Source organism: Rhincodon typus, chromosome 20 (genome assembly GCF_021869965.1).
Source record: "Rhincodon typus isolate 14 chromosome 20, sRhiTyp1.1, whole genome shotgun sequence".
Classification (NCBI taxonomy): domain Eukaryota; kingdom Metazoa; phylum Chordata; class Chondrichthyes; order Orectolobiformes; family Rhincodontidae; genus Rhincodon; species Rhincodon typus.
The window spans coordinates 49899546-49927274 of NC_063351.1; the positions used below are offsets into that span (position 1 = coordinate 49899546).

The window sequence follows — 27729 nt, forward strand, 5'->3', positions numbered from 1 at the left end:
ACAGGTTAGGTCAGGTCAGGAGACGGAGGGCTAGACACGGGATAAGGCTGGGGGTTTGAGGGATTTTGAAACTGCTGAAGTCAACGTTGAGGCCATTGGGCTGTAAGCTCCCAAGGCGAAATATCAGGTGTTATTCCTCCAGTTTACATTTGGCCTCACCCTGACAGTGGAGGAAACCAAGGATGGACATGTCGTCAGGGATGTGGGAGGGGGAATTAAAATGGATGGCAACCGGAAGGTTGGTATGGTTGATGTGTGCAGAGCGCAGATGCTCCATGAACTGGTGCCTGAGTCTGCATTTGGTCTCCCTGATGTAGAGGAGACCACATTGGGAGCAATGGATGCAATAAATCAGGTTGGATGAAGTACAGGTGAATCTCTGCCGGATCTGGAAGGGTTTTTTGGGGCCCTGGACGGAGGTGAGAGGGGAGCTGTAGGAGCACGTGTTGCACTTCTTGCGTTTGCAGGGAAAGGTACAGAATTTGTTGGGGAAATTGGTGGTGAGTGTAGAACTGATGAGGGAGTCATGGAATGAATAGTCCTTGCAGAAAGTGGACAGGGGTGGGGAAGGAAATATCTTTTTGGTGGTGGGATCAGATTGTAGATGCGGAAATGTTGGAGGATGATGCATTGGATTTGGAAGTTTGTGGGGTGGCACGTGAGGTCTAAGGGGACTTTGTCCTTATTGTTGTTGGGGGAAGGGGGTTTGAGGACGGAGGTGCAGGAAATGGAGGAGATGCGGTTAACGGCATCCTTAATTACAGAGTGATGGGAGTTATGGCCCCTAAAGTTGGAGGATATCTGGGATGTCCTGGAGTAGAATGCCTCATCTTGGGACCAGATGTGGCAGAGGCAGAGGAATTGAGAGTATGGGATAGCGTTTTTACAGGAGGGTGGGTGAGAGGAGGTGTAGTCAAGGCATTGTGGGAGTCAGTGGATTTGGTGGTGAGTTGGTTTCCAAAGATGGAGATGGAGAGGTCCATGAAGGGGAGAGAGGTGTCAGAAATGGCCCAAGTGAATTTGAGGGCACAGTGGAAGGTGTTCGTGAAGTTGATTAACCGTTCGAGATTCTCGGGGTATTGAGATCCTCGAGCACGAGGCAGCACCGATGCGATCACCAATATAGCAGAGAAAAAGCTGAGGGATGGTGCCGGTGTAGATATTGAAGAGGGACTGTTCCACAGGCATAGCTCAGGCCAATGCAGGTACCCGTGACCACCCCTTTGGTTTGTAGGAAGTGGGAGGAATTGAGGTAGAAATTGTTGAGAATGAGGACCAGTTCAGCCAAGCGAGTGAGAGTGTCAATGGAGGGGGACTGGTTGGGCCTACGGGAGAGGAAGAAGCGGAGGGCTTTTAGGCCATGGTGAAGATGAGGTGTTGGAGGCCAGGTAATTGAAAGGTTTCGAAAAACTGGAAGGTATGGGTTGTGTCACGGATGTAGGTAGGGATTTCCTGGACCAAAAGGGAAAGAATGGAGTTGAGATAGGAGGAGATGAGCTCAGTGGGGCAGGAGCAGGCAGAAACAATGGGCCGACTGGGGTGGTGCGGGTTTATGGGTTTTGGGTAGGAGATAGAAACAGGCAGTGCAGGGTTGGGAAACTATCAGGTTTGATGCTGCAGATGGGAGATCTCCAGGAGTGATGAGGTTGTTGATGGTCTGGGAGATAATGGCTTGGTGATCAGAAGTGGGGTCACGATCGAGGGGACAGTACGAAGAGGTGACCTCTCATTCTACTGGCGACATGTCCATCTTTGGCCTCCTCCACTGTCAGAGTGAGGCCAAACATAAACTGGAGGAACACCTGATATTTCACCTTGGGAGCTTACAGCCCAATGGTCTGAATATTGACTTCACCAGCTTCAAAATCCCTCAAACCTCCAGCCTTATCACATGTCCAGCCCTCTCCCTCCTCCTCACCTTCCTGACCAGACCTAATCTGTCAATCTTCCTACTCACCTATCCACTCCACCCTTCCCACCGACCAATCACTATAACCACCGTACCTGCATCCATCTATCAAAATCCCACCTAACTTTACCCAGCCCCACCCCCCTCCCTCTATTTATTTCTGGGCTCTCCTCCTCCTCCCCAGTCCTGACGAAGGGTTTCAGCCCAAAACATTCACTTTCCTGCTCCTCAGATATTGTCTGACCTTTTGTGCTTTTCCAGCTTCACATGTATTCACAGGAGGTATATAGTCTGCCTGAGGAGATGTGAACTATTCCCCCCACTTTGAGCATTGGATTGAATCTAAATGAGGCAGGAAATCTTTCACCAATAACCTTTGACACTGCTGACCTCAGTTCCAAGCAGTCCCAGTACATCAAGTAGGAATGCTAATGATTCAGAGATAGTCATTTTAAATCCTAAAGGTAAAAACAGAAATTGCTGGAGAAACTCAGCAGGTCTGGCAGCATCTGTGGAGAGAGAAACTGAGTTGATGTTTCAAGTCTGGTAACCCTTTTTCAGAACTAATAGTAGCCAAATTAATTCAGTATTGGGCTATTAACAATCCTGAAGAACGGTAACTGGACTTGAAATGTTATCTCTGCTTTCTCTCCACAGATACTGTCAGACTTGCTGAGTTTCTGCAGCAATTTCTGTTTTTGTTTCAGATGTCCAGCATCTGCAGATTTGTTTCAGACCATGAGCATGTTTAACTGGGTAGACATGGAAAGGTTGCTTCCCAGGGTTGGGGAACCAAGAAGTGGGACACAGTTTCAGGGTAAGGGGACAATCATTCAGGACGAAAATGAGAAACTGCTTCACTCTAAAGGTTATGAATCTTTAGAATTTATTTTCCCAAACGGAGTTATGAATGTTCCATCAGTGAATATATTTCAGGTTGAGAGGCATAGGATTTTGTATTCCAGAGATTTGAGGGATATGGTGTGGCAGTGGGAAGAGTTGAAGATGGTATTGAATTCAGGAGTAGACTTGCTGGACAGAACGGTCTGAAATTCGTGCACGTTGTTGAGCCAAACTTAAGGAGTGAGCCAATTCTGTGCTGGAGACAATAAGGACTGCAGATGCTGGAAGCCAGAGTCTGTAGGTGTGAAGCTGGAAAAGCACAGCAGGTCAGACAGCTTCAGGGGAGCAGGAAAGTCAACGTTTGTCAGCGTTTTAGCCTGAAGCATTGACTTTCCTGCTTCTCTGATGTTATCTGATCTGCTGTGCTTTTCCAGCTTCACACCTAAAGACCCCAATTCTGTACTGGCCCTCATTGGTCCAGTGTATGAAGATAGCAACAGTTTTTCAATGAGCTCTAGGATACTGTGGTAAAGCTCAAAGGGATGATGTTCCCTCACTTGGTAATCAAGCCTCTGGTTTCTCTTTTGATGATTATAAAGATATACAGAGGCAGAGAATGTAAAACATGTTGCTATTCTACAGAGGGAATCAGTTAAAACGCTGAAGGAAGCGAGGTTGTAAGTCATGAGGGAGTAACTAATGGGAGAACAAAATATACCTTTGAAATGAAAGCTGTAATCACTGCTGCCTCTTGTCTAAAGAAAGAACTGAAAACAAGGCAACATCAACGCCTTGAACAATCAAGCGCATACACGTACTCAGCAGGATTAAGAAGAATGGTTAGTTTGCAGTAAGAACACTTCAACTGTTCTCCAAAATGTGGACAAAATGGTTCAATATTGTTAACTTACGCTGAGGGACTTTAAAAGAAAAGAGACTTGGATTTATGTTGAATCTTTCAGAACTCCCAAAGTACTTTTCAGAGAGTCACATGCTTTTGCAAATCTGGGAGTGTGAGATCAAAATGAAATTTGCAACAAATGAAGATATGAAAATTGAAATATTTTTGTTAGCTTAATGCACACTCAAAGATAAAACATATAGCAGTATTTTTTCGCACAGGTGCATGAGAATGTCTTCTCACACAGAGGCTATGTTTGAGAAAATTAAATCATTAACCAACCTAATATGGAATTTGAACCCGGATTTTCTGACCTAGGGTCTGGATCTCTACCATGATGCCACAAGCCCAAAAGTTAATGATCCCTGGAACCTGTAGAAAACTGATGTTTTCAATGGGCATTTTTTTTTACAGCAATTTAGGAAGTCAAGAAAATTGATTTTTTTTTACTGTAGACCCTTCAAGCTCACTGTACACAGTGTCACCTTTCACTGAACACAATCAGCATCAACTGCCATATTTTGGACTCAATATTCAACTGAATTGAATATTGATGCAGCTTTGTGCTATTTTGAGGACTCAGCCAGGGCAGTTTGTAACTCTGTATGACATTCCAAAGCAGTCAATAGCAAGTCAATACCACAAAATATTGTCATTCTCCATTGATAGTTCAGCCGCAGGTATATAAATCAGAACATAAATAATAGGGGCCACTCAACCCAATTTAAGACAATAAGACCATAAGATATAGGAGCAGAAATTAGGCCATTCAGCCCATCGATTCTGCTCCTCCATTCTATCATGGCTGATTTGTTCCTTAACCCCATTCTCCGGCTTTCTCCCCGTAACCTTTGATCCCCTTGATAATCAAAAACCTATCTACCTCAGTCTTAAATGTACTCAATGACCTGGCCTCCACAGCCTTCTGTGGCAGTGAATTCCATAGATTCACCACTCTCTGGCTGAAGAAGTTTCTCCTTATCTCCATTCTAAAAGGTTTTCCCTTTACTCTAAGGCTGTGCCCTTGGTTCTAGTCTCTCCTACCAATGGAAACACCTTCCCAACTTCCACTCTGTCCAGGCCATTCAGTATTCTGCAAGTTGCAATTAGATTCCCCCCTCATCCTTCTAAACTCCATCGAGTATAGACCCAGAGTCCTCAAATGTTCCTCATATGTTAAGCTTTTCATTCCTGGGACCATTCTCGTGAACCTCCTCTGAACCCACTCCAGGGCCAGTACATCCTTCCTGAGATATGGGGCCCAAAACTGCACACAATACTCCAAATGTGGCCTGACCAGGGCCTTATAAAGCCTCAGTAGTACATCCCTGCTTTTGTATTCAAGTCCTCTCAAGATAAATGCCAACATTGCGTTTGCCTTCCTGACTATTGACTCAACCTACAAGTTTACATTGAGATAATCCTGGACTAGACCTCCCAAGTCTCTTTGCACTTCAGATTTCTGAATTTTCTCCCCATTTTGAAAATAGTCCATGCTTTTATTCTTCTTACCAAAGTGCATGACCTCACACTTTCCCAAGTTGTACTCCATCTGCCAATTCTTTGCCCACTCTCCTAACCTGTCCAAATCCTTCTGTAGCCTCCCCACCTCCTCAATACTACCTGTCCCTCCACTTATCTTTGTATCATCTGCAAACTTAGTCAGAATGCCCACAGTTCCTTTGTCTAGATCATTAATGTATAAAGTGAAAAGTTGTGATCCCAGCACTGACCCTTGTGGAACACCACTTGTCACCGGCTGCCATCCTGAGAAAGACCCTTTTATCCCCACTTTCTGCTTTCTGCCAGACAGCCAATCTTCTATCCATACATCCAGCATCATTTTCCAGTGGTCCAATGTCCACTTTTGCCTCTCTTTTGCCCTTTATATATCTAAAGAAACTCTTACAGTCTTCATTTATATTACTGGCTAGCTTACCCTCATATTTAATCTTCTCCCTCCTTATTTCTTTTTTTTGTTGCCCTCTGTTAGCCTTTGTCAGCTTCCCAATCCTCTGGTTTCCCATTGCCCTTCGCCACATTATATGCTTTCTCTTTTGCTCTTATGCTATCTCTGACTTCTTTAGTCAGCCATGGTTGCCTCATTCTCCCTGTACCATGCTTCTTTTTCCTAGGGATGAATTTTTGCTGCGTCTCCTGAATTACTCCCGGGAACTCCTGCCATTGCTGTTCCACTGTCTTTCCTGCTAAGCTCCTCTTCCTGTCAATTCTGCCCAACTCCTCCCTTATACCTCTGTAGTCGCCTTTATTCAGCTGTAATGCTGTTACCTCTGATTCTATCTTCTCCCTCGTAAATTGCAGAGTAAATTCTATCATATTATGATCACTGCCTCCTAAAGCTTCCTTCACCTTAAGCTCCCTTATAATTATTTGCACTGTTGCATGAAGTCAAGATCTGACCCATTCACTGATCTTCCACCAATCTCACTGTGAATCTCTGATCAGTATCTCTCCAGAATGGGGAGCTCATAGCTATCACCTTGTTATTGTGACCACCTTGGGCCTAATCTGGGATCATAGACTCCTACACACTCAGAGACAGACAGTTCAAAGGTAAAGTTACCATAGTCTTACCTGACCGCAGGACTGCTCTCTCATTCAAGGGAGATGACTGGTGATGATTTAACCTGAGGGTCACCACAGCTCAGGTGAGGCGAGACATTGAAAAAGAGAGTCCTTCACGGTAACCTCAGCAGGAATTGAACCTGTGCCATTGGTATCACTCTGCAAACAAACCATCCCTCCCACCGTGCTGACTGATAAACAACTAGAACTGAGGTCATAGTCTAAAAAGGGCTCAACCATTCAGAAGAGATGTTAGGAAGCACTTCTACACACAAAAGGCATTAGATGTTTGGAAGTCTCTCCCACAAGTGGCAGTGGATGCTGGATCAGTTGTTAATTTTAAATCTGTGATACAATTTATTTTGCTAAGAAAGGTATTAAGGGGAATAGACCAAAGCAGTTCAGCCACAGACCAGCCTTGATCTCATTGAATGGTCAAACAGGCTCAAGGGGCTGAATGGCCTTCTTCTGTTCATAAGTTCATATGATTTGCCCTAGGAGTGGGGATCATCACACATTGATTTGCCCTGCCCCCACCACCCCAAACCCTTAAAAGGGCCAGTTCCGGTGGAGGTAAATGTTTCTGCAGTTTTGCTGGCAAAATCCTTTGCTAACTATAGCAGAAGTTAGAGAGAACAGCTGTTTTAAAAGATGTAGCTACTGTACACTACGGTAGTAGAACCTCAAACAAGGCAAAGAAAATGGTCCCATTGAAAGCCAACTCGTCAAACACTAGACAACATATTCAGAAGTTTTTCGTGCTCTCTATTTTATATTTATTCCCTTGTTGGTAAAGAAAGCAGATGTCAACCACTTGGAGTTTTTAACTGAAAGGTTTGAAAGAAAAACCGTTAAAATACATACCAAAAATAGAATGATTTCCTGCTTTTTCAATACTTGTATTTGGTGAAGTGAGAAATAACAGTGAGAGAGAGAGAGACAAAATCTTGTCTTTCCCACATCAGGCAGGCGTACAGATGAATGGTCTGTAACAGCACATTTCCAGATTGCCCTAAGCCCTATGAAGGAGGGCCAATGTAGATAATAATGCCAATTAATCAAATTGTGCCAATTTTAAGATGCAGTCCCTACCAAATCAGTTTTGTTAAATTGAATGACACTTAATTCACCAAAGATCCTCAGACAGCACCTTCCAAACCCATGACCATTTCCACCTAGAAGGACAAGGACAGCAGATATATGGAAACATCATCACCTTCAAGGTCCCCTCAAAGCCACTCACCATTCTGAGTTGGAAATAAATCATCGTTCCTTCACTGTCACTGGGTCAATATCCCGGAATTCCCTCCCTAATGACATTGTGGGTCAACCCACAGCAGATGGACTGCAGCGGTTCAAGAAGGCAGCTCTCCACCACCTTCTCAAGGTCAACTAGGTAGGGGTAATAAGTGCTGGCTAGCCAGTGATGTCCACATCTCACAAAATGAATAAAAAAGATTGATGGAGAGGTGTTAGCCTCATGGTATTATCCTTCAACTATTAATCCAGAGACCCAGGTGATGTTCTAATCCTTTCTGATGAAGGGTCTAGGCCCGAAACGTCAGCCTTCCTGCTCCTATGATGCTGCTTGGCCTGCTGTGTTCATCCAGCTCTGCACCTTGTTGTCTCTGATGCTCTGGGGATCTGGGTTTGAACTGTGTCAAGAAAGATGGTGGAATTTGAATTCATGAAAAATCTGGAATTAAGAATCTAATGATAACTATGAAATGATTGTTTTGGGAAGGTAAAATAGTTCACTAATTCCCCTCAGGGAATTAAACTGCCATCCTTACCTGGTCTGGCCTACATGTGACTCCAGACCCACAGCAATGTGGTTGACTCTTAACTGTTCCCTGAGGCAATTAGGGATGGGTGATAAATGCTGGCCTAACTAGTGATACCCACATCCTGTGAATGAGTTAAAAGAAAATTAACTTAAGTGCCTGTCCATTATATTTCAGTCTATTTCGTTCAACTGGTAATCTACTGATGAAGGTATATGTATTCTTAATCACTTGCCCCAAAGAATATTGACTGTTTGTGGATGCATGTCTTTTCACAGACATCAAATTCTATTTCAAATACGACAGAGGAATGTAAAGACCACGAACAATATATTTTTGTCCCGAACATTTCCCAATTGACATCAATCCATTTATTTAAGTGAAGCACGTTCTTGACATTAAATGACACTGGTTGAAAAAAAATTTTCATGCATGTATAAGTGCTTTTTAATTCATCAAATACTGTTCATTTTTAATCTTCTGTGTAAGATTTCCCAAAACATAAGAAAGTAAAAAATAAATCCAGGATGAGAAAAAGTCATTTGTACCATTTAGATCATCCCTCCTGTATTTTATACTGAATAATACTCTGATTATGTATTCCAACATTCTGCTTGCTATTTAATTGCTTCTCTGTGTTGCCTTGACATTGAAACCGATGCTATTCCCAAGCTCTCTTCAAAGCTTCCTTGTACTAATTCGGCTGGCTTTGTCACTCAGCATTTCCCCCATAGGTAATTGAACCATGCCAGTGTAAACCACAGAAGGCCACTTTGTCCTTAACTGACCATTTCCTTAACAATTTAGAAGTAATTTCACTGTCCCATTCTTTGTCCCTTAGTGATAATTCAGAGTTGATGATCTCCTCTACGTTAATTACTCAACCAAAAGAAACAGTACTTTGTATTTGTCACTGCTCATTTTCACTTGCCACTTTATCTCTGCCCAATTGTTTAACAAATTCAAATCAGGTTATGAAGATCATCAAATGAAATAACAACTGCAAATGTTGGAAATCTGAAACAAAAACAGAAGCAGAAATTGTTGGAGAAACTCAGCATGTTTGGAGAGACAAACAGAGTTTTCAGTCCAGTGATCAGTTCTGAAGAAGGGTCACTGAACTGGAAATGTTAACTCCGCTTTCTTTCCACAGGTGCTGTCAGCCTTTGGCTTAAATTCTCTTTTCCTAAAGTTTCCTTTTGTTCTTTATTATATTGTGATGGCAGGAGTCTGAGTCTAAACTTTTTATTTCTTTATTTTTTAAATTTATTACTATGATTTTTGAAGGTTTGTAACGTTGGACTTTTTATTTCTCTTCTTTTGACTTTTTTTTCCTGACAGTCTGTACCTTGTACCTAAGGTGGTGCCATAAGTGGTGACTTGTAAACATTTCGTCGTACTCATGTGAGTACATGTGACAATCAAGCTAATTCAATTCAATTCAAATCTGCTGACTTCCCTTTACATGGTGTCTTTATGCCACAGGACTTTATAATCAATGACCTATGTTGGTAATATAGTTGCCACTGTAGTGTGGAGAACGTAACAAACAGCAAACTCCCACAATAAAACAATGTGATAATGACCAGTTAATCACTAGATTATATTTAACCAATTAACAATCAGTTTTTATGCTATTGATTGAGGCCCAATTCATCCAGAATTATGGGGATGTTCTGCCCTTCTTTGAAATTGTGCTATAGGATCATCTATATCCAGCTGAGAGGGTAACTGGCACCTTGGTTAAACATTACATCCAAAAGATAGTGCCTGACAGTGAAGCACTCTTTCACTGCAGTGTCAGCCTTGCTTTATTTTCTGCTCAGGCATTTGCAACTCAAAACTTACAGACTCAAAGACAAGAACGTTATCTACTTAGCGACAGTGTAATGTCTAATATGCTTTATTCTGTTTCTTTGAGATACCAAGCTTGCTAAGATATTTTTGCATGATAATAGGTGCCTTCCAGTAATTTGTCGATGTTTAAGTTTCATTTTCTGATTTAAGACCCAGGACTACAATGGTTTGAAATGTGATTTTATTTTTAAAATGGAGTCAAACCATTGATTTAAAATGACCGAAGGTCATCAGCTAACCATACAGGTTGAACATTTTCTTTCCCTCTCACAGTCAAATATCTGATATAAAAAAAAAAATCAGGAAACTGACAACTTAAAACATAACTGATTTATTCTCCAATGCTGACAGTCCCAACAAATCAGCCATGGTCTCAGGTTAAACCTTAATGCTTCAAGGACACCAAAAAGACTGTATATTCTTTGTCTACGGTCAACATCCCCTTTTATTTTATGCATCAAAATGACTGTATAAAGTCTAAATGCATAAATCATAGAATCCCGACAGTGTGGAAGCAGGCCACTTGGCCCATCAAGTTCACACTGACCCTCTGAAGAGCATCTCACCCAGACCCACACCCTTACTGTAACCCTGCATTCCCCATGGCTAACCCACCTAGCTTGCACATCCCTGGACACTATGGGCAATTCAGCATGGCCTATCCACCTAATCCACGCATCTTTGAACAGTGGGAGGAAACCAGCAAACCCAGAGGAAACCCATACAGACACATGAGAATGCGAAAACTCCATTTAGATATTTGTCCAAGGGTGGAATTGAACCTGGGTCCCTGGTGCTGTGAGGCAGTAGTGCTAACCACTGAGAGACCATGCTCCCCCAGCTTTATTTTTTTCAGGGTTATCAAGTAATGAACTTATTCTCTTTTAGCTCAAGAAAATTTTATGATTGGTTCCTCATAGCAAACAATTAGTTCCTGACTTTTTAATTGCAGAAAGATATAGCCACAAGCTATGAAAGGAATGTAAACCCTTTATGCAACCAACTGCGGAGGTTAAAGAAAGGAGAGTTGATTCACCCCTGCTCACCCGATTGTAACAGTGCTCAAAATCAGAGCTGCATTTAAAGCATGGATTTATTATTCCCTTTATAGACTCTTTCTGTTGGTATATGGAACAAAAACAAAGTTGCTGGAAAAGCCCAGCAGTTCTGGCAGCATCTGTGAAGAAAAAAGTCAGAGCTAACGTTTCGGGTCCCTTCCTCAGACCTTACCTCTGTTGGTATATGTTTTTGTATCCTGAAATGAACAAAATGTATAAAATATTACAATAGTTTGTGTAAACTACTCAACCACTGAGCTCATTGACCAAGCAGAGCCCACTGGCCTTGGGTATGGTGCTGCTGGGATTTCTGTCTTCCACCTCCAATCATTGAGTCTCTCCAAAAAGACAGCACACGATAAAATATTGTTCATTGTTGTTCGCTCACCTCAATAATCTTGAGGGACCTTGCTGTACATAAAATTGATGGATATTTGGCACACATTGAAAACGATGAACTTGACAACATGTTTGTATCTGAAGCACCGAGAGGTTACTAGGTTTGGTGTCATAAAACTTTGAACATTATTGCCATGGATTCTGACCGAACCTCTGTTTTGTGTTGTCTTTGACAGTGTGTTTGGTCATGTCAGCCACCGCTCTGATTGGCAGCTTGTTAAAGTGGATTATAGATCCATCTTCAGCAGAAGATGCAATGAGAATGATTTCCATTCATGGGAGCTCCACAATCAGGTGAGGAACCTTGCTCGCTTTCCCTTCTTTCCTCTCCCACCAGACCTCCAAACAATGACATGATTGGAGTTTGTTCTCATTACCTAGTTGGTTATAATTATGTTATGTCATGAATATCAGTGTTTGTAAGCTATGGTTTTGTAATAGAGCATTCTCCTTAGCACATAGTCTTACCCTCTCGATTACCCTTAGGCCCGAAACGTCAGCCTTCTTGCTCCTCTGATGCTGCTTGGCCTGCTGTATTCATCCAGCTCTACACCTTGTTATCTCATCATTTTGTATTGCTTGAAAACCCTGGAAAGAAAGCAGACATCATTCAGCTTACAACCCTTTAGAAACAAACAGTCCTCTCAACACACAGCATTTAGAAAACGTAACAACTTTTTAGACCACTCTCCTCCATTGGCCCAGTCTCTCCAACATGGTCTCATTGTATTCAGTTGTCCCAGTTACTTTAATGGTCTCATCTGAATGGGCACATTAGGCTACACAGGACACCTTTTGCCTAGAGCTGAAACTAATTAATTTCCAATTGACAGCACACATCCTGGCCTCATTGGTATCCTCTTGAACAGTGACATTTGGTACACAGTGTAGAGGATTTAGCTGGCACTAGTGCAATGATGATGTTTGCAGCCCAACCCTAAAGATAGATCCCAGTCCAAGCACAATTGGATAAAACAATAGAAGTTTCATTGAGACAAGGCAGAGAAGACATCCAGTCAGTACATCAGCTTGAATTAAAATTGACAGCCCACTAAAGCAAGCCTCTTGTAGTAGCCTTCAACATACACAGATCTGAACCTGAATCAAGTGAATATTTCTGTTTCATTCATGATAACAGCTTAACTTGCTGACAGGCCTACTGCTTGTTAAAATAGATAGACACTACTGAGCCTATCGTCAAAGCACATGACGTGTTCTGATACTGCATCTCAATATTTCATTTTGTTGCTGCCTGTTAAGGGTGAGATTAACATGGGGCTCTGAGTCAGAAATGATCTCCTCACTCTGGTGGACTATGCAAGATAGGCAGCCCTTCCAGTTACTTCCAGTTATGGGCCAAAGTGGGCCATTCAGCCCCTCACTACTCCCCCATTCCATTAGATTCTGGATGATCTATTCATTTTTCAGATTCCACATTCCCACCCACCCCTGATAAGTCTTGACTCCCCCACCTAACAAGATTGTACCTACCTTTACTTTAGAAAGTTTCAATGATCACCATCTGCAGACTCTTCTGAGACAGAGAAGTCCAAAGTCATGGAACCCTCAGAACATTTATCCTCATTTCTGTCCTGAATTCACTCTCCTACATTGTGGAGAATGCAGGGGCATTGAGTAAATTTAAGGAGGAGATAGATTTTTAATTAGTAATGGGGTGGAAGGGTTATGGAGAGTGGGCAGAAAAGTAGAATTGAGGCCAAGATCATATCAAATGGTGGAGCAGGCTCAAGGGGGCTGAATGGCCTCTTCCTGCTCCTAGTTCTTATATATTAATTGACCTGTTTGGACATAACATGACACATGTCTGGGGGAGATGGGACTTGAACCCAGGCTTTCTGGCCTACAGGCAGGGACAATACCACTTCACCACAAGACCTCTCCCTACCTCCACTAACCTTGCTTCCTCAGGCCAAGGGAAAATGAAGGTTTTGAAGGAGATGGTTTACAAATCTCAGCCATGGTGCCCCCAGCAGCAAAACTCCAGCTGGTTGATTAAATGGTTCTGACACTGGCACCATTTAGTTTGGGTTCTGGCTGCCAGGCATCCAGCTGTTGGCATTTACATGACTAAAACTGATCCTGTTATCACAGAGGCCGAATCATAAACCCAGATCTTCAATTTTACTTTGGGGACAGGTTTTAGAAGACCAGGCAGCGATTCTCATCTCCAAAACACCAAACGAGACATGTGGCTTCATCCTTAATTAGCTGGCAGGTTCCTTCTTCATCTGTACACACTCCTAATGAGCTATTTACCAGCTCATTCTCTGGCATTTCTTCATCTGTAATTGGGCTGTTAGAAGGTTGAGCAGATGCGTCGGGGAAATTATTCCATTATGTTTTACTCGAAAGCTTTCTTCAAAAAAATGCTTAGTTAATTTAGTTCTAAAAAGTCTTGTTAATTCATCTCAGGTTGGGCAACTGGGGAGGTGATGGCCTCGTGGTATTACTGCTGCACTGTTAACCCAGAGACCTAGATAATGTTCTGAGGACTTGGGTTCAAATCCTGCCATGGCAGATGGTGGAATTTGAATTCAATAAAAATATCTGGAGTTAAGAATCTAATGATGATCATGAATCCACTGTCAATTGTCAGGAAAAACCCATCTGGTTCACTAACGTCCTTTAGGGAAGGAAACTGCCACCCTTACCTGGTCTAGCCTACATGTGACTCCAGACCCACAGCAATGTGGTTGACTCTGAACTGCCCTCTGGGCAATTAGAAATGGGCAACAAATGCTATATAGCTAGCGATGTTCTCATCCTGTTAATGAATAAAAAAAAATGCTGCCATGTATTTTCCTGCTAGTTATTGTTTTTCTCCTTAATCTTCATCCCCCTTGCTACTCCTCCCTCCCTCCCCGCACTTTACATCTCTCCTCTCCCCATCAGCCAGGCTGAGTGGTCAGCAGGTGGTGACATTCTATACCCCTCTTAGCAGATGTCCTTTCATCTTTTGCCCATTGATGTGAGACCAGGGCTGGCTTGGCTCTTCCTCTGGTTTTGCCTCCCTCCCTGATCTCCCCATAATCCCTATGGCCGAGATCAATGGCAAGTCACATTAAGGGTGAGGGGAGAGGGGAATGGATGGAGCTTAACCCAAGTCTCTTCACTCTGTAACTCAGTGCGAGTGGATTATTATCCTGGGGATGGCTAAGTCAGATACATGACAATATTTCACCACAGCCAGCTTGCTTAAAGTACTAAAGTTCTGAAGAAGGGTCACTGGACCCGAAACATTTCCCTCTCCACAGATGCTGCCAGATCTGCTCAGTTTCTCCAGCAATTTCTGTTTTTGTTTCAGATTTCCAGCACCCGCAGTAGGTTTTATTTTAGTGCTTACAGTGCACTTTGTTGTTGCCTTTTAACTTGAAAGGTGATTCTGATTGGTTTGGTGTTAAGGTGTGAGATCCCAAATTGGAGCTCTCTGATTCACACTGTGCTGTTATCGACAAACTCCCACAAAAGGATTTTTTGACACTGGCTGCATTTTACTCAGGGTTTTGTTTTACTCAGGCTGTTGCTGACAAAGCCAGCATTTATTGCCATCCCTAAGTGCTCTTGAATGCAGTGAAGAGTTAACAAAGTTGCTGTGTGGGCCAGACTAGGTAAGGAGGGCAGAATTACATATGAACATTCAAATTAGAAACAGGAGTTTGGCTCTTTAAGGCTGTTTTGTCATTTGATAAGATCATGGCTGAGCTGACTGTGGTCTGTTCTGTTTAACATCTCGAGGAGAGGGCACTTACGGATACAATTATTCGGGATTGAATTAGATGTCACATGGAAAAAAAAGGTACATTGATTAAGAAGACCCACCATGAATTTCCAAAGGGCAAATCATTTTTCACTACCTTTCTGGAGTTTCTTGAAGAGTTAACATAAAGCTTGTATGAGGGTATTGCTGTTGATGTGGTGTACGTGGAATTCCAGAAGGCATTTGATACAGTGCCTCACAACTGACTTAGAAATATATTGGTGTTCTTTCATGTCGCTGGGTCAAAATCCTAGAACTCGGTCCCTAACGGTACTGTGGTTATTCCCACCCCCCCACCAAACCCACAAAGGACTGCAAAGATCTTCACAGGGACAGTTTCGGATAGGCAATTAATGCTGGCTAGCAATTCCTACATCCCATGAATGAATGAAAAAGACAGCCACTGATTCCATATTATCTAATCACTTTTAAGCTGAACTTCATGTAGGGAATATTCTTCCAGGAAATTTGCAGGGCTGTTTCATCAAGATTCCCTCTTCATTACCTGCTAACTCTAAGCAACTTTGCTTCTAAATAAAAAAAGTAACATAGATCAGAAAGAGAAAGAATTATTTTCTTTAATATTCCTCCTTCTCTCTTGGAACAAAATTCCTGTCAATACATTTTTGTGTACAGTTGGATCCAGTGCCTTTTTAACACTGGAAGATGATCCTGAATCATCTCCCTTCTGTGGAACTGTAAGAGGAAAATGTACTTTTCCTTGATCTCTAACTTCTGCACGTTTCACATTTTGCACTTTTCTTTATTCATTCATTAGATGTGGCTGTAACTTACAAGGTGTATAAATAATACCCACATCTAATTGTGCATGAGAAGGTGATGCAAGTCTCCATCTAGAATAGTTTAGGAGCAAATTACTGCAGATGCTGGAATCTGTAATGAAAACATAAAATCCTGGAAATCCATAGATGCTGCCTGACTCGCTGTGATTTCCAGCATATTTTGTTTTCAGTTCTAGAATAGCTTTTCGGGCCTTTCCAGAATACAGTTCAGAGTCAATCACATTGCTATGGGCCTGGAGTCACATGTAAGTCAAACCAGGTAAGGATGGCAGATTTCTTTTCCTAAAGGACATTAGCGACAGGTTTTTATGACTCTCTAGTAGTTTGATGTTTACCATTGCTGAGATGAGGGTTTTTATTCCAGAATGATTTAATTAACAGAATTTAAATTCTCTGGTTGCTGTCATGGGTTTGGAACACTGGTGTAATGATTGCTAAGTCAGGGCTGTGGGTTACTAGTCCAGTCGTATGAAGGTAAATGTTAAGCAATGTCCCTCCCTCACCATGGCTGCTCCTAGTTTGATGGGGGAGTCATAAACAATGAGTCAGGTGGCTAACGCACAATCCTGCATCCTCCTGACATATTCCCTATCGTACAGCAGTGACTAACCTGCTTTCCCATAGGCCTATTGTGGCCTGTAATGACCCTGTTAATGGTACTTAAAGGTCCACTGCTGCCTCTGCCACCATAATACAGTTGGTGTTGGAATGTAAGCCAGAGTATGCAGGCCACTTTTCAATGACCTTCAGCGAGAAAACATTTAACTCCTTTCGCAGTGTGCTCTCTGCTCCCCTCCCCAGAAAATAATGCCTCCACCCCACTGCCAAAACTTGAATATTTGCTCTTGCTCCAACCCCACCCTCCTGCCCTCTCCTAGGGTCCTGGAACTCTCCCAATCCAAAACTCCCAGCCCTGCCTTACTCTGGAATCCATTCCATCTTCTCGGTAGGGCAGCTTGTTCCAGCGCTGCTGGGATTGCAGGAACTGCTGGCCAATCAGATTGGCCGGCAGCTCACGTGGAGAGGTAGTCTTCCCTTTGATGGGCAGAAGGCCACCTGCAGCATCTCACCGCTCGAGGGCCGTCTTTAGATTTTAATGTCAATAACTGACTTTACTAACAGGGAGGTGAACAACATGTCCCTTGTCAAATTCAACGCACCAATTCTCTGCTCCTTTGCTTTCTGTACCATCCAGGCCTGTGCTACTTGGAGGTAGATCATAAGACTATGATTAGATGTCAAAATGATTGATCATACTTATAAGACCATCAGCTAACTTGACTCCAAGTTCCTTACAGATGTGATTTCTTTAAAGGGCGAGCCTTGTATTATGGGGGAAATGCGAATATACCAGCGACGTCAGCCAGCAACTCAGTGCACTCTGGGAAAGAAGTACAGTCGGGCAGTAACATCAGTGCCTTGTATCTGCACAGACTCTGACTTTGAGTGGTAAGTAACCTTGCTAACATTTCTCTGAGAAGCTTTATTCCTGTAATCAAAGCTTCCTCTTCCTAGTCATCCTATTGACACACATTGTTTTGCTGTATCTTTTGTTGGTTTCCAGCACTGCACAGGTACAAGCATACTCTGATCTAAATGAGTCTAGCCTAAGCAAAGATTTTATATGGGAAAACTGGGATGGGTGACAGGAACTCTTGTCCACTCTGTGAGACAAATTGAAAAATCAAGAGCAAATAGCACGTTGTCTGCTGATTTATATTTGTTCCGATCCCCGGGCATTCAACTTTAAGCCCATTCGGTTTATTGCCTAGCACCTTCTGTCTTGGTAAGTTATGGTTTGTAAAAAGCAGCTCATTGGGTATCTTTGATGCACTGCTCACAATTTCTGTGTCTGTTGACAGAATCTAGCCTCATTTGCTGGCCAAACTCCACTCATCATAAAGATAGCAAGAACTCCAGATGCTGGAGTCAGAGATAGCACAGTGTGGAGCTGGAGGAACACAGCAGGCCCGGCAGTATCAGAGGAGCAAGAAAGTTGATATTTCGGGTAGGGACCCTTCTTCAGAAATAGGAAGGGGGAAGGGAGCTCTGAAATAAATAGAGAGCAGAGGAGTGGGGCTGGGGAAGGTAGGTGGGATGGTGATAGATGAGTGCAGATAGGGAATGGTGGAGATTGATCAGTGGGAAGAGTGGGGAAGATAGGTGGGAGAGAAGATGGACAAGTTGTGTCAGGTCAAAGAGGCAGGGACGAGAGGGAGGGTTGGACATGGGATGAGGCTGGGGGTGGGGAGACTTTAAAACTGGTGAATTCTATGTTAAAGCCATTGGACTGTAGGCTCCCAAGGCGGAATATGAGGTGCTGGTCCTCCGGTTTGTGGGTGGTGTCATTGTGACACTCGAGGACGACCAGGATGGACATGTCACCCAGGGAGTGGGAGGCGGATTTATAATGGTTGGTGACCGGAAGTTGTTGTCGTTAGTCGCATGCAGAACGCAGATGCTCTACAAAACAGTCTCCGAGTCTATGCTTGGTCTCACCGATGTAGAGGAGGCCACATCGGGAACAGCGGATACAGTAGACCAAGTTGACGGATATGCAGGTGAACCCCTATTTGATATGAAAGGTTTGTTTTGGACCTTGAATGGAGGTTAGCGGGGAGGTGTAGGGGCAGGTGTAGCACTTCCTGTGGTTGCAGGGAAAGGAAAGGACCTCAACTCCACCACCCCTGCGGTGGTCAAAAATGCCCTCAACCGCATTGTTTGCATTTCCTGCACCTCTGTCCTCACATCCCCTCCCCCAACAATAGTAAAGACAGAATCCCCCTTGTCCTCACATATCACCCCACCAACCTCCGTATCCAACATATCATTCTCTGCCATTTCCGCCACCTACAGTCCGACCCCACAACCAAAGATATATTTCCCTCCCCACTCCTATCTGCCTTTTGTAGGGACTGCTCTCGCCGCGACTCCCTCATCGGCTCCACACTCCCCACTAGCCCCAACACCCCCAGCACCTTTCCCTGCAACCGCAGGAGGTGCTACACCTCCCCTACACCTCCACCCTCACTTCCATTCAAGGTACAAAACAAACCTTCCACATTAGACAGAGGTTCACCTGCACATCCATCAACTTGGTTTACAGTATCCGCTGCTCCCGATGTGGCCTCCTCTACACCGGTGAGACGAAGCGGAGTCTCGGAGACCGTTTTGTAGAGCATCTGTGCTCTGCACACGACAAACGACAACACCTTCCAACCATTTTAACTCCCCCTCCCAGTCCCTGGATGACATGTCCATCCTCGGCCTCCTCCAGTGTCACAATGACACCACCCACAAACTGGAGGAGCAGCACTTCATTTTCTGCCTCGGGAGCCTACAGCCCAATGGCCTAAACATGGATTTTACCAGTTTCAAAATCTCCCCATCCCCGGCCTCATCCCATGTCCATCCCTCCCTCTCAACCCTGCCACCTTGACCTGACACAACCTGTCCATCTTCTCTCCCACCTATCAGCCCCACCGATCCCACTGACCAGTCCCCACCACTGCCCACCTGCACTCACCTATCACCATTCCACCTACTTTCCCCAGGCCCACCCCTTCTCTCTCTATTTATTTCCCAGCTCCTTTCTCCTCCCCATTTCTGAAGAAGGGTCCCGACCCGAAACGTTAACTTTACTACTCCCCTGATGCTGCCTAGCCTGCTGTGTTCCTCCAGCTCCACAGTATGTTGTCTCCATTCATCACGGAATTCTTACAGTGTGAAAGCAGGTCATTCAGCCCATTGAGCCCGCACCAACCCTCCGAAGAACATCCCAGCTACATCCACCCCATCCCTGTAACCCCAAATTTCCCATGGCCAATCCACCTAGCCTGCACATCTTTGGACTGTGGGAGAAAACCGACGCAGACACGGGGGAAGGGTCCAGACCTGAAACGTCAGCTTTCCTGCTCCTCTGATGCTGCTTGGCCTGCTGTGTTCATCCAGCTCTACACTGTGTTATCTCTGACACGGGAGAATGTGCAAACTCTTCACAGATAGTCGCCCAAGGGTGGAATTGAACTCAGGGTCCTGGCACTGTGAGGCAGCAGCGCTAGCGACCTAGCCACCAATAGCTTACAAGCCATTGGCTTACAAAGTCCATGGTGTGGGGTTTTGAAGTATTACATTCACACAGTTTTTGATGTAAATTTACACTTGGCTTTAGTCTGACCTTCAGTTGCTAATTTTGATCTTCTTTCAGTTTTAATCAGAATTATCCGAAATTTATATTTCCAGTTTTTGGTTCTGGTTTTGAAAGATAATTGTTTCAAAAAGTTGGGACCCTATTTGAAAAAAAAAGCAAATAGGCTGCAAGAAATGCTCGGAAATAATAGATGGAATTTGAGGCCGGGTTGCCAATGTTCCAGAATTTCTTTGGTGTGTCTGGGAATTAAAGATTTATTTGGGCACTCTGGTGAGCAACCTAAGAGAAAGCTCATAAGAACAAGAAAACAAATGGTTAATTCGTTGTTTTATTCATTGTAAATAGCTTTGAGATGGAGAAAGGAAATTGATTGAGCAGAAGGTGAGCAGAATATAAAAGTTTATCCTACAATAGAGTATACATGACAATAAAAGGCTATTGTATTGTTTTATAAAAATCCTAATGAATGTATCTGACTGCTGTTGGCAACCCTAATGATGTCTAGCCTTTCAGTTTCCAATTTTTGTTCTAGAAGGTTCAGGACAACTGACCAATGTTGTTTTTGGTTCCACTTGGTGTCAACTCTTACCAACCCATGTGCCCTATCCTTACCTACGATGCCAAGTCATCTAGAATACATTCTCCTACCAGATCTAAAGTACACAGGCACTTTTTATTTTGGACATGCAACTGGTGGAAACCAGATCAACCTGAGGCAGATAGACATGCCAATTAGCACCAACATAACCTCCTCCCCACCTCTTGTCACCCCTATGGGAATGGCAGGTGTGACATTTGGAGGTGAGAGTTCCAAATTCTCCGTGGCATTTTTGCACTGACAAAGAGGTTCCCTGCCTCTGTGGAAATTCACCTCTCCCCCGCTGCACCCCCACCCCTCAATCATCTCCTCCTGCTCTGCATACCTCCAATAATTCAGGACTGTTGTGCATACAGACTGCCTTCATTCCACCAGTAACAGTGCGACCTCCAAGCCCAGAAACTCTGGAATTTCATTCCCAAACCCTATTTATCATTCTCTCTCCGCTTCAACCAATTGAACCGCTCATTGCTTTAATAAGAATTCAACTTGATGTTAATTTTTTTTTGAACAAGTTGCATTCCTGTGAAGCTTCTAAAGACACATACTTGCAATGGAAAGACATGTTTGAGGTGTCAAAAACAGAAGTTATTTGTAAAGCTCAGCAGGTCTGGCAGCATCTGTGAAGAAAAATCAGAATTAATGTTTCGGGTCCGGTGACCCTTCCTCAGAACTGGATCCAAAACGTTAACTCTGATTTTTCCTCACAGATACAGCCAGACCTGCTGAGCTTTTCCAGCAATTTCTGTTTTTGTTCCCGATTTACAACGTCTGCAGTTCTTTTGGTTTTTATTATGTTTGGGGTGTCAATGTGTTTGGCTAGATTCTGTCTTGTTTGTGTTTGAGATTGATTTTTCAATTATGTAAGAGAATGATAAGGTGACAAATGCATTAAATTTTATTCACTGTGAGCAGTCAAATTTGGCAAATGTGTTACATATCAGCTTCAATGTCAAGTATTTCATACTTTTTCATTCTTTGGTTGTAATTTAAAACAGGACTTGGTGAAGGAAGGCTAAAACCTTTGTAATGGAATTGGTGGGACAATATACAAATGTATGAACATAAGAAATTGGAGCACATGTGGATCATTCAGCCCCTTGTGTCTGTCCCACCATTTAATAAGATGATCTCTCAGTACTTCAAAATACACATTCTGATCTAAACCCGATAACTCTTTATTGTCCTGCCTAATGAAAAATTATCCACCTCTGTCTTATAAATATTCAATGACCCCACACCTCCACAGATATCTGTGGCAGAGATTTCCAAAGTTGCACAAACTTCTGAGAGATAAAAAAAAAAGTAATTCTGCGCTGAAAGGGTTATCCCAAATTTTAAAACAGTGCAATGATGCCCCTTTGTCTGAAGTGGTCCACTAGAGGAAACATCCACTCCGTGTCCACCTTGTCAAGATCATTCAGGATCTTGTACACTGCAACCAAGTCACCACACAGTCTTCTAAACTCCAGTAGGAACAACTCCAGCATAGAATCATGGTAACATTGAATCTCTACAGCTCCAAAAGAGGCCATGTGGCCCATCATGTATGCACCAACCTTTGGAAGAACATTCCAACTAGACCCACAACCCCATCTTATCCCTGCAACCCCCATTTCCCATGGCTAACCCACCTGGCATGCACATCCCTGGACACTATGGGCAATTCAGCATGGCCTATCCACCTCACCTGCACATCTTTGGATGTGCAACCTATCCTCATAAGACAAACTACTCTTTTAGAGAATCAGTCTATTAAGCCTCTTCTGAATTTGCTCCAATGTACTTATATCCTTACAAAAGTAAGGAGATTAGAACTGTACGCAGTATTTGAAATGTGGCCTCATTAAAGCGCTGTATTCCAAAAGCATTAAATCCTTTTATGTTCAATTCCTTTTGCAATAAAGGAGAGCATCCTATTAGCTTTTATTATGTGCTGAACCTGCATCCTCATGTTTTATATCAGAACAAACAAATCCTTCTGCACTCTGGAATTCTGCAGTCATTGTCCATTGACTTAACGCTCTGACTTTTCATTCTTGCGCGTAGTGTTGAATAAGGATGTAAGGGTCTGAAAAGTTTAATAAGTTTCCAGGCATCACTGACTGTGAGGATGGCATTTGAACTTAGTGGGAAAGTGGGAGAACAGCTTCGGATCTCAGAGAAGTAAGACCAACTGTCCAGGTCAGCCTCACTGTCTCTGTAACAATGTCTATCACATCAGTGTCACTTATAATCAGCAATGAACTACATTTTGTTTAAGGCAAGGCCTCTCTCCAAAAATGAGTCAGTTACCTTCTCCTACCACAGCAGAGCGAGTGAGCCCTCTAGATCCCTTCCCTCGAAGAAGATGGAGACATCAAACCTTGCCCATGGTGTAGAATTGAGCAGACAGCCTCAAACGACACAGTGCTCTGTGGTGAGGATTCCACAGGACCATATGAAATAGCAACAGGAATAGGCCATTCATCCCCTCAAGCCTGTTCCACCAGTCATGGTGACACTGTGACTCAGTGGTTAGCACTGCTGCCTTACCACACTAGAGAAGTGGGTTTGATCCCACCCTCGGGTGACTGTCTGAGTGGAGTTTGCATGTTCTCCCCATTTCTGTGTGGGTTTCTGCTGGGTGCTCTGGTTTCCTTCCATAGTCCAAAGATGTGCAGGTTAGGTGGAGTGGCCATGCTGAATTACCCATAATGTGCAGGCTAGTTCAGTTAGCCTTGGGAAATGCAGTGTTACAAGGATAGGGTATGGGGTGTAAGTGTGGGTGAGATGCTCTTTGGAGGGTTGATGTGGACTTGATGGGTCAAATGGCTTGCTTCCATACTGTAGGGGCTTCTATGATTCAATAGGATCATGGCTGATCCAACATTCTTCATGTCCACTTTCCTTTGATTCCCCTCCTGATCAAGAATTGATCGAAACTAACGGTCATATCGGATAAGCCAGATCTCAGAGTGAAACCCTTACGATAGATCATAAGTTCAATTTTTGCAGTTGGTTACTTTGGTGGTTAGAATCCCTACAGTGTGGAAGCCAAGCCATCCTCAGTTAATCATTGAACATAGTCACACTAGACTGTCAACGTTCTTTTAATATAAGAACACAACTTTATTGCATAATAAAGCAAAACAAAAATGAAATAAACACATCCATGTGAGTAAATCAATTTGTAAAGACCTTAATTTAAAGAGCACAAACATAGATTCAAACTTTTTTTCCCAATACTTTTATACTTTTCCAATACTCAATCCCAGATAAATATCACTCTACTTTAATTCTTTAATTTCTTATTTAACTGACTGTTCCCAGTTACAGTCTTGGAGATCTACAACACAGAAAAAAGGCTCTTTGGCCCATTGTGTTCATGCCATCTTCGAATGCTGAAACGTTTTAAGACTTCTTTCCAGTTTGGGTCACATGGCACTCAACTTTTCAGTTTTAACAGTCTAAATGTCTTTTTAGTCTTAACAGCTTTAAAATGTCCAGACAAACTCTCACAACTTGGAGAATTCACAAACTAAGCTGTCCTACACTAACATGAAGCTGAAACCTGACTCTCCTGTAGTAAACTCAATCTCAAACAACCCGTCTCCCTCTCAGTACTTAAGCAGGCAGGCAGTATCCCCTGATTGTTTATTTAACTTTTTTTCTGTATGTCATAAATATTTAATCAATTAATAACACAGACACCTAGCTGGGCATTGACTAGTTCACATGCTTTTTTTGGCAATTATGTATTTAGGCCATATTTCCAAATGAATTCTGACTCTGAAAAATTATTCTCAAAAATTAGTTTCCTACACAGAAGTGAAATCAAAATCCATCTGTCTCTATTTTAAATATCCAAGTCCTAAATATATGAATTACCCACCTTTGTGATACAATCCCAGAAAGTGAATTCTCCAAAAGGGAAGGTACACATTGAACAACGAAAGTCACAGGTGACCTATCAGTAGAGGAGTCTTGTGTACTGGTTGGGATGATAGAGGAAGAGGTAGTGAGTCCCGCCCACTCAAATGGCCATGTGTGCTTTAGTTGTTTTTAACTTTAGACATTTTTATTAAGGGTGCAAGGCATGGATATAATACTGTTCATACAGGTCACAGAAAATGTTTGATAAGCACTTTTCTACCATGTGAATGTAAATTATATACTATGATAAAAACCCTAAAGTGGGTAAGCCCCAAACTATGTCTATGCTCAATATTGGCGAAAATAAAGAACTTGCATTTATATCACATCATTCATGATCTCAGGATGCCCAAAATGTTTTAGAGTCAATGACATATATTTGAAGGATAGACAATCTTGTACTCTGGAAAATATGAAATCAAGTTGTGCATGACAGTTCCTTCAAACAAAGCGAGATAATGACTGGATGACTCGTTTTTTGAGATATTGCTTGAAGGATAAATAACCAGTGAAGCACATAAATGTATCAATGCTAGCCTCAAACTTGATGAAGAGATGGCAGCAAGAATGTATTCTGAGCATATTAGCCACTTGCCAAATCCAAAAATGCTGGTTGAAACGAGGGATGATAGTCATAGATAGTTATTGAGTTATATAGAGCAGAAAAGGCGCATTGGCCCATTGAGGCTGCACCGACAATAGCTACCAATAAAGGCGCGCAAATCCCAATTTCTTGCACTTATCCCAAGTCCTTGAATGTTAGAAAATGTAATATGGGAAGAGATGAAGGAGGAAGGAAGGGAGTATCGTTGCTGGGTGAAAGTCCTGGAATTCCCTCTCTAACAGCACTGTGGGCACCTGTACATTGCACAGACTGCAGCAGCTCAAGCAGAATTCTCACCACCATCTTTTCAGGAAGGACTCGACAGAGAATTACACTGCCATTAAAATCATGACATTTCTAGATCTTTTATGTCCACCTGAGAGGGCTGATAGGGTCTCAGCTTAACATTTTATTCAAAAGACTGCATCTCTGATAGTGCCACGTCCTCCCTGTACTTAACCAGATAGTTAGCCTAGATATTGTGATTCTGGGTAGGACTTAAACCTTCTTATTCTGAGGCTTATACTGGTATAACTGAGCTATGGCTGGGACATATGAAATGCTAACACACGTAATCCTTATGAAGTAAACTGGCTTTACTTGGAACAGAGAGGCAACAATTCATCAACAATCCTTACTAACTCTGATATAAAGAAAGTGCATTGAGCCTCTGGAGCCTAGAATCTCATTTGACACTGAAAGGAGTGGTAAGTGAATATTCTGTACCCTTGCTGTCTGAACTACGAATCAACAGGGCTTTCAGTTCCTGGCAGAAGTCCTTTTATAAAGAATTAACTGCAACTTCAGTAACAAACAGCTCATTGTTAAAGTGGTCTTCATTAACAAGGGGAACTTGACATGAATGACCAATGTTTCATCTCTTCTTTACCACTGCCACAAAATAATCAACAGAGCTCATTTCCATTTGGGGTTGTAGTTAATGATTTAAAAGACTTAGGGGACTTATGTGCTGAGGACATTTTGTCAATAGAGATCCATAAACCAGAGCGTCTTACAAAATGCAGTGCTCTAAATCTGAGGTCACAACTCTCAACAAGCATTATCTGAAGGCGAAACTGTCTCACTTCATAAGGAAAACAGATTGACTTATTTGGGGACAATAATAACCCAGTGATTTGCATGGTGTCACGTGGGTGGGATGCTCTGTGGGTCGGCATGGACTTGTTGGGCCGAAGGGCCTGTTTCCACACTGTAGGGATTCTATGATCTCAAGAAATTGTCCAGAATAGCATTTTAAATTTGAAATATTGTAATATTAATGTTTTCTCTGGAAGGATATTGCTTCCAGTCCACTCCGTTCATGCCCATCTGTGTACTATCAATACAAGAAACATATCAGCCTGTAAGAGACTTAACCATGAGATTAAAATGAATGAATGGTAAAGATTATGGATCATGAAGCATTTAACATTCAAAAATCACATCCGGGATGGTTTCCCTCCCATTGGAGAAATGTCCGTGATGGAGTTTTTAAAATGTGGGACAGGACTGACAGCCAAAAGTAGAAGGCAGGATGACATTTTGAAAATCTTTTCTGGAAAACAATTAATACAATTTGTTGTGCTTAATTTATAATTTTATTGTACAAAAGTGTTGCCACGTTTTAACATATATCAAAATGTAATGAAGGATAATCTAACAAAATGTGATAAGGTTTAATATAATTGGCATATTATGATTTTGAAAATTAATTGAACCTGCAATTAAAACAGGAATGAGTGTGAAGATTTTTTTGTGCAAGGTTTAGGTTGAGATAGAAAAACACGACAAGCTATGCATCAGGACTCTATTAATTTTCAGTTAGAAGTGTCAGTCTGTGTTACCTTTTAAAGATATAAGCTAAAAGCATTTTAACTGACCTGAAGAATCATTGCATTGATCAGATTTTCCAACTTTAGAAGCAATGCCTTTCTGTTTCGTTTCCCTAAAGACTGCAATTGAATACAGGTTTCTGGGCTTTCTGTGCTGAGTATTCCTCTTCCATCATGACATTGCAGTAGTAAATTACATCAAATCAGCAGGGATCCAAAATCTGCAATGAAGTGAAAAGGGATTTTGCTATGAGGGGGAGGATGACCCAGTGACATTATGCACTGTCTTTTTATCGAATGAGTAGCACTGAAATATACCAGCAGAGAACAACCATTCATCTGATATGACAGATTGTAAACTAAACCCCCAAGCAGGACAGAATATTGAAAAAAGACAATATATAAAATAATATTTGCAGATCCATATATGCATGTTTGCAGAAAAATCCTTTTTTATAGTCACACTCACAGCTGCCAACAAAGTCATTTTCTATTTTAGTATGTAGGACTTTTCTGATAGATACGGAAGAAAGAGAGACACTTAAAGTGTGTGAACACCACTGAAACACAAGAGCGGCAGAAGAGAGAGAGTGTAATGCCAGGAGAAGATTAATAAAAGATCAGCAGGCAGGCAGAAGGTGACAGGAGAAATTAGCATGGTGTTGACAAGTATATCACTCAACTGATCTTCAGCGAATACAACTTAATCCCA

General features: G+C 42.5%; 1 protein-coding gene across 1 annotated transcript in view; it reads left to right on the plus strand.

Moving 5' to 3' along the window:
• The window catches only part of LOC109933504 (VPS10 domain-containing receptor SorCS1-like), a 998692-nt gene that overhangs the window by 883442 nt on the left and 87521 nt on the right, over positions 1 to 27729 (plus strand). The window contains exons 18-19 of the mRNA XM_048609233.1: positions 11514 to 11631; positions 17234 to 17367. Coding sequence (XP_048465190.1) covers positions 11514 to 11631; positions 17234 to 17367 — 252 coding nt within the window. The remainder of the gene's footprint in view (positions 1 to 11513; positions 11632 to 17233; positions 17368 to 27729) is intronic.